At 37.2% G+C, this 12,169-nt stretch overlaps 1 protein-coding gene across 9 annotated transcripts in view; it reads right to left on the reverse strand.

Moving 5' to 3' along the window:
* PBRM1 (polybromo 1) overlaps positions 1 to 12,169 on the reverse strand; it is a 95,944-nt gene that overhangs the window by 48,123 nt on the left and 35,652 nt on the right. For 5 of the 9 annotated variants that reach the window (XM_024746355.1, XM_024746359.1, XM_024746356.1 and 2 more), the window contains exons 14-17: positions 10,458 to 10,502; positions 6,523 to 6,799; positions 3,955 to 4,060; positions 97 to 739 (exon numbers count right to left, since the gene is read on the reverse strand). In XM_024746355.1, the coding sequence (XP_024602123.1) occupies positions 97 to 739; positions 3,955 to 4,060; positions 6,523 to 6,799; positions 10,458 to 10,502 (1,071 nt within the window). The remainder of the gene's footprint in view (positions 1 to 96; positions 740 to 3,954; positions 4,061 to 6,522; positions 6,800 to 10,457; positions 10,503 to 12,169) is intronic. The other 4 variants (XM_024746363.1, XM_024746358.1, XM_024746362.1 and 1 more) reach the window with 1 other exon arrangement.

The raw sequence follows: 12,169 nt of genomic DNA on the forward strand, positions 1-12,169 counted from the left end.
TGTACCTATGCTGAAATAGCACATCAAAGCAAAATTCTTTCTTGTTTTACATTAAATGTCACACCTTCTCAAAAAGAAATGGTTTTGAAAACATACCGATTCATCCTTCTTGCCCTCTCCAATACTTCAAACATATGCTCTTGAAATAAATCGAGCCGCCGGTAGCGATTATTTTCAACATTCTTCCTAATTATGTCAAAAGTAAGAGGAGGTTTGTTTGGAAAGCTGGGATCCACAGCAGGAATTTCTGCTAGGGAATCACTGTAGCATCTTCCTTCATCATCCTGATGACTCATGACTGACACAAAAAGATTATGGATAAGCTCCTGAATCAGCAAGGTTACATTTGGGACATGAGAGTCCTCATCTCCTTCTAGGTCTCTCCGAGTTTCAAGCAGGACTTTGTGTAGGACAAGGGCATCTTTGTAGATCAAAGACTCGGGCTCATTGTATGTACAGGCATTGTTAAACATCATGACGAAGTCCTCAACCATGGAGTCTATATCTTGGTATTTGTTGGCCATCATGTGGCTTCGAATTTTTTCCATGTCCATGGGTTTTTTAATGGTCAAATAGTAGTCAGGCAGCTCAGATCTGGAGGGAAGCCTCAGAAATATGGCACTGAGGCGGCGACCCCTCTTATCAGTATAGTTCTTTACAGCTTCATAGACTTCATTTAGTTTCTGCTGCATTGGAGTCATATATTTTGATTTTTTAGGAGAAATACCGCTCTTCCTACCTAAAGAAAGATTTATATTAAATGGATAAAATAAAATATATGAACCTAAATTTGTAAAAAGTTGGTAGCATAACCACAAGGAAGGGACTATTCCAAGTGATTTATAAAACACAGTAATTAGTATATTTCTAGTGAAACATACCCTATCAACAAAGAAAGAACTAGAAAAACTGTTTTCACTACTTATATTTTTGGTGGGAGAGTAAGTACTATTATGTTGAGATAGTTGTGAATAAGGTAGAATAAAGGAAATGAGTAGCTATGTGACACTCTAACTCCATCTCCTATGGTATCCTTGAGAACTGAGATTTTCATCAAGGGAGAAAAAGAGATCAAGATGTTAAAACAGAGGACACTGAATAAAAACCTTGTGGCCTTGAATCTCAACTGGGAGTATCAGTATGAACTTAAGATGTATTTTCTCTTTAAATATAAAATACACACACACAAAATTTCTTAGCTCTGTCCACTGAAAATTCTAGAAACAGTGACCAACCCAGTTGCAGTATACCCCTATATAATTTTGACTATAAAGACTATAGCTCTGGAATACTGATTTCAAATACTAATGTTAGTAGCTCTTTGGCAAATGGCTAATTCCTAGTCTATACAAGATGAGCCTGGTATAGCTTGAAACACTAGACAGTAAAGAATCTACCAATGACTTCTTACCATGGTCAGGACAAAAGACCATAGCAGCCAGTCTGGGACAACGTAAATATCAACAAGAACCATAATTGCAATGGGTTATAAAACTCAGCAATATGTTTAAATCTAGTAGTTCTTAATGATAAATAAAAACAAACAAACAATAGGGTAGATGTTGCATGACTTTAGTAAACCAATGCATTATTTTCTTTGTATTTCATTATTTTGAAAACTGGTAAATAAAAGGAGAAAAAAAATCTAGCTTTTATCCTTTCAAAAACCAAACAATATACACAAACAAACAAAAAAACCATACCACTGGGTAACCAAACACTGGATGAGGCAAAGTTTATTTATATAGAAGTATTCCAGTTGGTAAATGAGCAAGGAATGATAAAACTAAACTATCACTATCTAACAGCTCTTCAATGAATTAAGCATCAATAGCTATTAACATAATTTAAAGAAACAACCAGATATTATGTGCCACCTGATGGAAGACACTATATCACCTCAAGTCAGTTTCTGTGTCAAAGGGAGGGGAGAATCAAATTTAAATCTAAATCTGATCGACTACCAATTTATAGGAACTAAAAAGGACAAAAGAACACGTGAAACTACAGCAAAGGGACACAATTAGCAAAACCTAGACTGTGGGAAACTATAGTACAAATAATTTCTTCAACAAACTGCAAGGGAAAAAAAGAGAGAGGGAGGGGAATTTATAGATTAAAAGAACTATCAATCAAATGCAATGTGTGGACCTTATTTGCCAAGTTGAAACTGAATCTAATCAAGCCTTTAAAGTTAACTTCCATTTATGAGAAATAAGGGAAATAAAGGAAAAAGTTAACTGACATCACAAGGAAGGGAACTAACTAATCCAGAACTTTGGACTGGACAATAAAGTGACCAGGTTTCTAGAGTTAATGGCATGAGGATAAAAAAAGGAGGGGTACTCCTCTAAACTATGAGTTTAAGGACAAAATAATCAAATGTAACATATAGAATTTAATTAGATCCTGATTTGAAGAAACCAACTATAAATATACATTTGTGAGACAATCAGTAAAATCTGAAAAATTTTCAGGTATTAGATGAAACCAAGAAACTCCTAATTTTGTTAGGTGTGACAATGACTTCATGGCTATTTAAGAAAATATCTGCGTATTTTAGAGATGCATAATGAACTATGTAGAAATAAAATGACGTGATTGGATTTGGCTTAAAATAATTCAGAACAAAGAAAAAGAAGGAAAAAAGGGAAGATAGGAAATAAGTATGGCAGAATCTTGATAAATGCTGAGTAACAGGTATATACAGGGATTCACTGTACTATTCTTTAAACTTATATATGTTTTGAATTTTTCATAAAATTGAGAAATGAAAAAATTAACATTGCATGTTAAAATCTCCTTTCCCTGAACTTAAAGAAAAATGTATTTATATATATTTAGATAGTTATTGTTAAAGTATCTATCTGTCATTAGTTTCCTAACTCAACTTGTATAATGAATTCTAGTTTTAAAAGGCATTATATCCCTATAAATTAGAAGGTTTTCGTTTCTGCAAACCTTCTGTGTGCTTTTACAATTCCATGAAGAGATAAATGAATGGCATGACAAAAAGGAAAGATCACTTAGCAATAAATCATACCCAAAGCTATTGTAAATTCAGTTTACAGTCATTTCATATAAAAAAATCAGGGTCTGTTTGTTTTTTCCCTTTTCAGCAAATACGACTCTAAAGAATATTTGACAACACCACTGTCATTTGCTTGGTATTTATTTTACTTATATATTTTAAATAAGGCAGAAACCTCTTCTTTAGCCCAATGGTACTAATTGTTTTTGCTGTCTCTCTTCTCTCTCACAGTTTTCAACCAAACAACCATCCACAGACTACGCTCAAAAGACAGCCAAGGGCTTCCCTGGTGGCGCAGTGGTTGAGAGTCCGCCTGCCGATGCAGGGGACACGGGTTCGTGCCCTGGTCCGGGAAGATCCCACATGCCGTGGAGCGGCCGGGCCCGTGAGACATGGCCGCTGAGCCTGCGCGTACGGAGCCTGTGCTCCGCAACGGGAGAGGCCACGACAGTGAGAGGCCCGCGAACAGCAAAAAAAAAAAAAAAAAAACAGCCAAGTTATTTTACAGTACAGTGGCTAGACATCTCTAACCTCTCAAATTCTGTCTAGGAGGAACTACTGGGACTAATCTTTAATTCTAATAATCAGCAAACAAACATACAAAAAAAATAAAATAGAATAAAATCTGCCACTATACTCTTCCAGGCATCACATGTAGAAAAAATATCTATTCTTACTATTTAACATTTACAAAATGTCCACTGCATTCAAGAAAGCAAAACCTTTGACATTATATTCTTCTATTCCTCACATGCTTTTATGTTTACTTAAAATACGGAAGACAGTGCTTAAAAGGAAGCAAGAAACTCCATGCTGTAGTGCAAGTTCAATTATATTCACCAATTAATTAAATATTATTTCAGTAAATCAGCAATTTATCCTTGATGGACTGAACTGAACAATGAAGTGTGAGGCTGCCTTACTCAGTTTGAGTTTGGGAGAAGCCATGTCATCATCATCAGGCAGTGGGCCCAGCTCTTTCCTTTTATCCTTGAGTAACTTCTCCAGGATGTGCGCATCATTGTACACCTATATTTAATTACAAATATAATTAAAATTATTTTTTAAGAAGCTTTCTACTGAAGTATAATATACATCCATAAAGAAGTTTTAAAAACATAGGATAGTTGAGAAATAAAGCCTGAGATCACTACAGAGCAACAAAATCACACCTCCGTGGGGTGGGCCTCAGCCTCAACTGGTTTGTTGTTTAAAGTTTTCCAGGTGACTCTAATGTACACCCATGCAGGCTAAAGTTTGAGAACTACTGTACTAGAATCATTGCAAGTTTTTGCAGAAGTTCTGAAATATATTTACGTGTGTTGTTTCTCCATAAATCTCTCTTGCACTGGACCCTCAAGGTAGCCAGACTTAGCTCAATGGAAATTAAAAATTAAAAACATCTGATAGTTGGAGAGAAACATCTCAAACATTAGAAGGGATTTAATACCAGTGTGCGTTCACAGCCTGGAATCTGATTTGTGAAAAGCAACAATCCCTGCTGAGGCTCTCTCTCTATGAAGACTGGGCCAAAGGTGGTAACACAGAGCCAAGGACAAGGTTACGCATCCAACTGTTTTGCTCCCACAGCTGCCTCCTCCCACTCCCCCCACAAAGGCTCTCCTCCCTGACTGCCCCACAGCAGAGGGGCTGAGGGAATAACTGACCTCTCTTCTTTGGCAACCTCTCGTAAGGGTGGCTTTTTTCTTTATCAGTGGCAGACAAGTGGCACATTGGCCAATGACACTGAGGACAGTGTAAACTCCTATGACAGAGAGAACCATTTCTTTGATCACAAGCACCTTCAGTGCCTACTTCATTTTATATTGAAATGTAATAGTATAAGAAAGGAAATAAACAATTTGAAAATGTACTTTTATTTCTGGGAGATTTAAAGTAGATAAAGAAAACTCAGAAAAGATCTATGTACCCCAATACATGTTCACTGCAGCATTATTTACAATAGCCAAGATAAGGAAACAATCTAAGCATCCATCAGTGGATGAATGGATAAAGAAAATGTCACACGCACACAGGAATATTATTCAGCCATTAAAAAAAATGAAATCTTGCCATTTGAGACAACGTGGATGAATATTGAGGGCATTATGCTAAGTGAAATAAGTTAAGATGGAGAAAGACAAATACTGTATGATCTCACTTATATGGAATCTAAAAACAGCCCCCTCCAAAAAGAACCCCAAGCTCATAGATATGGAGAACAGATTGGTGGCTGCCTGAGGTGGGGGTGGGGGACGGGCAAAACGAATGAAGGAGATAAAAGGTGCAAGCTTCCAGTTATAAAATAAATAAGTCATAGGGATGTAATGTATGGTAACTATAGTTAATAATACTGTATTGCATATTTGAAAGTTGCTAAGAGAATAGATCTCAAAAGTTCTTATCACAAGAAAAAGAATTTGTAACTACATATGGTGATGGATGTTAACTAGACTTACTGCAGTGATCATTTTGCAGTATATAAATATCAAATCTCTATGTTGTACACTTGAAACACGTCACTTATACCTAATTTAAAAAATTAAGTAGGGCTTCCCTGGTGGCGCAGTGGTTGAGAGTCCGCCTGCCGATGCAGGGGACATGGGTTCGTGCCCCGGTCCGGGAAGATCCCACATGCCGCGGAGCGGCTGGGCCCGTGAGTCACGGCTGCTGAGCCTGCGTGTCCGGAGCCTGTGCTCCGCAGCGGGAGAGGCCACAACAGTGAGAGAGGCCCACGTACCGCAAAAAAAAAAAAAAAAAAAAAAAAATTAAGTAAAGGACATGAAATAGAAAAAAATATGAAAGGAAGAACTGAAAATCAAGATGCTTCATAACAAACTCAATTATTCAAAGGTGCATTACTGGGAATATCCTGATATTTATATAATTATACAATTTTCTAGACTATCCTTAGAGAAGTATGGCTACTGTGGATAGTAATAATAAAATTATGATGAAAGATTTTATTGTCCTTGGCTTTCATTTGAGTGTTTGAATACCAGGCACTGTGCTACATGCTCTGTAAATATTATCTCATTTAAATCCTATAATAACCCTGATGCAAGTACTGCTATTATCTCCACTTTACAGATGAGGCTCAGAAAAGATAAGTTACTTACACAGGGATTGGCAGAGCAGGATTCAAATTCAAATGTCAGATTACACTTGATGCTCTGGATCCATGGATGTGGAATCCATGGGATTTGCAGGGTTGACTGTCCTATGTCATTTTATATAAGAGACTTGAACATTTGTGGATTTTGGTATCCGCAGGGGTCCCGGAACCAACTCCCCACCCCTGATACTGAGGGACAACTGTACAGGGTATAAACTTTTAACCTTTACAGTGTCCTGCCTCCCATTTTAAATAATTAAGAAAAGACAAAATATTAAGCTAGTCACTGAGAAGGGCAACCTAAGTTAGGCCTCTAGACCTGGTCTCTCAAGATCAAAAGAAAAGTACCTACTCCAGGATTCCCACACATCCTCACCTGGGAGCCCTCCTCGTTGTAGTGCCTGGCATTCCGGAACATCAGCTTCATGTCTTCTATCATTCCCTCTTCCCCTGCATATTTGTCATTGCGGATGTTATGTTCAATTATTTTCAAGTCCATTGGCTCCAAGATGATTTTATAATAATCAGGATAGTCCTTTTTGGATGGTTTAACCATAAATAAATCACAAAGTCTTCTGCCTGAACCTGGCTCACGAGCTTCAAGAACAACATTGAACAAGATTTTCATTCGCTGCTTTCGAATGTTCTTTTTACTGTTGAGGGGGAAGGGAGAAAAGGGGGAAAATGAGAACAGGTTTAGTTTTCTTGATATAAGGATGAACACGAAATAAAACAAAGTAATCTTGTGGGCAGGTGCTTCATGATTATAATGTATTGATTATGTATGGCACAAACACAGTAAACATGCTGGAAGCTATAAGCAAATATTAGGAAATTTTTCAAAATAGTTAAAACATACTGACTCTGGCAGGAGCACCCCCCAAGAACACCAGGCAAACGTGTTTCGAATATTTATGAAATGCAATGCTTGAAAAAAGATCTTGTCTAATGTCAAAGAAAATGAAATTCTGTTATCAACTGAAATATATTTTTTAAGAACAGAGCAGAAGTGGAATAAAACTGCTGATTCCCTACTAACAGTTCTCCCTTAAACAAACAAACAAACACGAAGAGAAGTGTCCCATCTCCTATGACAACCACTCCTGAACACCTGCATATCCTGAGGGGATGATGTGAGAGGAAGAACTCTCTCAGTCCAGGACTTTAGCAAGTAAATAATAAAAGGGGAATGCAGGACAAAGCTCCAACATCACAGAGCTCCACATTTGAGCAGAGATTAGAACACAGATGACTTTAGCCTTCAAGAAGCCTCTAAAGAAAAATTTCAGAACCTGAATTTGGTATCACAGAATTTGGTAACTGGTCTAATAACTGAAATTTACTGCTTTAGGACTTGTAACACTTATAGTATCCTTTCTCCATTTGTATCATTCACTTCAAGAGAGTGATATGTAACTGGTTTCCATCCTCAAAGGCAAGCAAAACTTTTGTCATTAGGGTCAAACAATCTTCTCTGAACTAATCCAGTTTTGTTATTTTGTTTACATTTTTCCAGATCCTTATATTGCCTTTGAGACCGAGACCCACAGGCCCATTACTTTTAATCTGACTGCCAGAAAAAACTCAGAGCTAAACTTCATATTCTTTTATAACTGTATTAGCTTGGGTGGCTGGTATATTTACTTTATCCTTTTCCAATATGATGTTGAACCTTAATATATCCACACTTTTGAAAGTAACTTTGAAAGACAGCTACCATATTTCCCTATGTGATACTTTCTGGTTACTGTTTTCAATGTCACTTTGATTTTTAGATTCTTCTTTAAACCCCTCTATTCATCCTCTCTTCCTCCCTCAGACTAGTAACTATAAAGTTTGTTCACTCTTCCCTATTTTGAAAAAGGTGCATAAAATTAAATCCCAGACCTTGTAACTGGCACACTCATTCTTTTCTAATCAGCACCTGTGAAGATACTTCGATAAAATACATCTTAAGGGGGTTCAAAACCAAGGTTGTTTGTCATTATGCACTTAAGGGTGCCACACTTAAGGGGATGTCAATTCAGGTCACAGACACATAATAAATATACAGTTTTAGAAGTTTACAGGAGATGGGCCATAATTGGTTCTGTGCTAACAAAATCAGTATATTACAGCAATTTTCCAATAAATGAAAGTCAAGAGAAATGGGTGCTTTTTCTAATTTGCATGAAGATTATGAGCTAGTAGGGGCTTCGCTCTGAATCCCTGATTTTCCAGGACCACCACCTGACCCCTAAACCCAGCCTAAAACACTGAAATCAATGTCACTTTTTGCTTCTCTTAGTTTATCACTAAGTCCTAGAGGACCTCCATAGCGCTTCTAGATCTAATCTTTCAATTTTTCATGCCATGGTGTTAGTCCTAACCTTCATAGTTTGTGGCTGACCACTTTCTCAAATGTCCTTATCATTATTCTTCCTATGAAGCTATTATTTATTATGTATTTGTATTTGGATATACACACAAGATTCCTATTTATAGTTACAGCTAACACTTCTACCACATGCCAGGGACCGTGCTAAGCACTATCATTTAAACTTCAAACTCTGAGAATCAGGTACAATTATTATCCCAACTTTGCAGATATAAAAACAGAGGCTTAGAGACTCAAGTGAATACCTAAGGCCATAAAGTGACTAATCAGAACTGAGACTTGAATCAGCTGATAATCACCAGACTGCTTTTATCATGCAAGTGGATGATAAAAACTTAGCTCTTACCAAGGGCCTCTCTAATCAAAGTCAACCCTGCTCATAGGCTTCAAAGTCTCCCAGCATTTAATTTAACTCCCTGGCCCTAGACCTTCAGTGGTGCCTGCTGTGAAGCTAAGTAAACCCAAAGGTTCTTTCTTTTACAAGGCTTTCTATATTTCATCTTCAAGTCTTCAAGGACTTTTTTACTCACCTTTTTAAGGAGTTTCCCAGACTAGTAACATCTGACTAAAAACAAAATGAAATCTACCATGTCTTGATGCCAGCAGGAAATACTGCCAGAAAATAATCAGAGTGAGTACATTTAGTGAGTACTCACTGCATCCAGGCCCAGTTCCATGGGCTTTAAACACACTAAGCAATCAGGTCTTCACAGCAATCCTATGCAGGTAATGTCATCAACTCCTTTTTCAGATGAGGAAATTGAGATGAGGCTCAGAACACAGCTGATAAGAACAGCTGGGATTTGAACTTGGGCAGTAAGGCTCTAGAGCTCGGGGTTGTAACACTACTCCACCATGCCCCACATTTCCATTTCTTCTACTACTACCCAGAACCAGTGCCATATACTATGAATGATATAAAAGAAATACAATCCATTGTCTTTTCCTTAAATTTACTAAGAAAACTTTTCTTAAGGAAAATATTAGGAAGAAGATAATAATACAGTAATTTTGTAGAGTGGACTACATATGCTAGCAACATAAAGATAACTTTAAAACATCTAACTTTTAAGAAAAAGCATGATAGGGAAATCACATTTCCTAAAGCTATTTGGGCAATCACACAACACTTCCATACAATTATACAACTGTGTACCGTAAACAATTATTTTACTACAGAGATCACACATAAGTTCATTTGTTTTTAGCCTGCCTCTTTTCCTGGCCAATAAATTCCTGGAAGGTAGAAGTGATGACTGAACGTTCTCCTTTATGACCTGTGAGCAGAGTCTGGTGTTCTGCAAACAACTGACACTCCATGAATGCCAGATGGCAAAGGTGAAAATAAAAGCACCACACAATGATTACTAGGACCATAACATGGCAACTTATGGGCTGTTTTTAAAAATCATAAGTAACGTGCAAAAGAATGGATGCTTTTAAAGAAATAAAACATGGACAAGATCAGAGATTGAAGAATGTATTTATGCTCAAGAAGCAGTAACCCAATGCATAGGTGCCAACATAGACTGACATCACTTGGATTGTCAACACTGATTATGATCCCTCCACCATCCCCCAATCTGTAAAAGACAATCAGCACCCGCCAGCCCCTGGACACTGGCAATGCTACCATATTCTCAGCCTCTCTACCTCTGCTGCAGAAGTACAGCCACAATGACTGCTGTGGGGGCTTACTGCCCCTGGCAAAGCTGGCAACAAATTACAGCTCCTGAATATACCTAGGCTAATTCTCATTTTACTAACTACACTTCTAAACTGTACTGCTTTCTTTACTCATAAAATAAACTGGCATCCAAATAAAAACCATTATTCACATGCTTAAGGCTGCACTTTTCACCTAATCAGTACTGACCATGCCATAAAAGTTACACTTTAAAAAATATGTTTATGCATAAAAAAGGACTGCACACCTGGATAGCCTCCTGAGACCCAACATCTCACTGTCAAGAGTGTTCCTGGGAAAGCAGAAACAAACATTACATGTGAAGAGAAACAAAACAAGCAACATTGGAGGTCATGTACAAACCAAATATGGTTGAGAAAAAAGAGGATTATTCAATCCAAAGGATAAAAGGTTTTAAGAATACTTGGAACATTTCAACATGGAAGATAGTAGGTGGATTTTTGGGTAGAGGGTTTGGGGAGAAGAATACATTCCCAGAATGAAGAGAACATACCCGCAGTAATTTTTCTCACAATCTTTGATATGAAAAAAAATAAGGCAAAGACAGAATCATACACAATACTTAGGAGTCAAGTCAAGTGGTACTTGAAAACTTGGCCCTGACTTCTCTGGATAAGCTTAACTTAACCTACTAGGCTGTCATGTTTGCCTGAATTCTGGAGAAGTCTGTTTCTTATTACCAAAACCTTTTAACATAACTACCTTCTAAAAGGCTGGTTATGTTATTTCCTTTGTCACAGTCCAAAGTATAGGACTTGCTTCTGTCAACCTCTTAATGTGTGCTCATGCCTGTATTTCAAACCCAGATATGTTATTTTATTGCTTTAGCTATGATTTATATTTGTTCTTCTCTTACTTGTATTTTTCACTTCATTAAACAAAACACTTCCTAAGAAACCTGTGCACAAAAAGACTTTTGGTCTAAAGTAGGATTTTATTATTTCAAGAACATAATGCTTTTCTTTTTATGGGAGGTTTTAGAATAATAACTTTCATTTAATCTATTTGGGTTGTCCCACAAAGTACAAGCCACAGATATTTTTTTAAGGCTCTGGCCTGGGCTAATGCGTCCTTGGAACTGTTTTCTTAACACTCAACTAGTTTAAGATCTCTCTTTTCATTCAGTGTTGGCACTAACTGTACCATCACTTTTGCCTCCATTACCTTCTTTTGCCTGAGAAGTTTTTATCTTTGATTGGTGACTGATCTGGAAAACACAGGTGATGCTGTAGTAGTTATATAATTACACTCAAAGATGTTCTTGATTTGATGCCTCTGATCTGGTTTCACATTTTTCCTCCGTTGTCCCTGGTATAACAAGGAATTAAGAACTTGGAAGGATGAAATTCATAGGCCAGTAATGGAGGAGACTCACATCTCAGGGCACACCAATCAATTTAGTTACCTTGGTATAGCACAGCAAAGTTATTTTCAAAGCTAGAAAAAATTTCCCAAATGCTATTAATAGGGAAAGACAAGACAGCTTGTCTTTTCTAAACCACCTTTTAAAATCCTCAGGTCTCAGTGGATCTACTAATACATGAACAGAACTGTATTAATAGTTACTAATGATTTCTTCACTCAATTTTGAATCTGTCAAGCCCTGCTATTAGTGATGGACCTTATTCCTTGTTTAAGGTATCCTCCCTGCTGTTACAAAGATGGTGAGACAGTTAAGGCTGAAGAAGAATATGGTGTTCCACAAAGATCAGGCCAGAGAAACTCCATGTGGGAGGCACAGACAAAAGAGATGGTCTTGCATGATTCTTTACAGGAGTCCAGCTTCAGAATCTCACAGTAAGGCCCCCCTCCATAAAACCCATGAGAAAAAGGAAGGGTTAGGGAAGTTGACAGAAAGGTTAGAAAGAAAAGAAAACCAAATATCTAGCTTAACCTTTCATGAACTACAAGAAGTTATGACTTGGTATTTTACAATCT

The sequence above is a fragment of the Neophocaena asiaeorientalis genome, unplaced genomic scaffold, assembly GCF_003031525.2.
Source record: "Neophocaena asiaeorientalis asiaeorientalis breed wild unplaced genomic scaffold, Neophocaena_asiaeorientalis_V1.1 scaffold251, whole genome shotgun sequence".
NCBI lineage: Eukaryota > Metazoa > Chordata > Mammalia > Artiodactyla > Phocoenidae > Neophocaena > Neophocaena asiaeorientalis.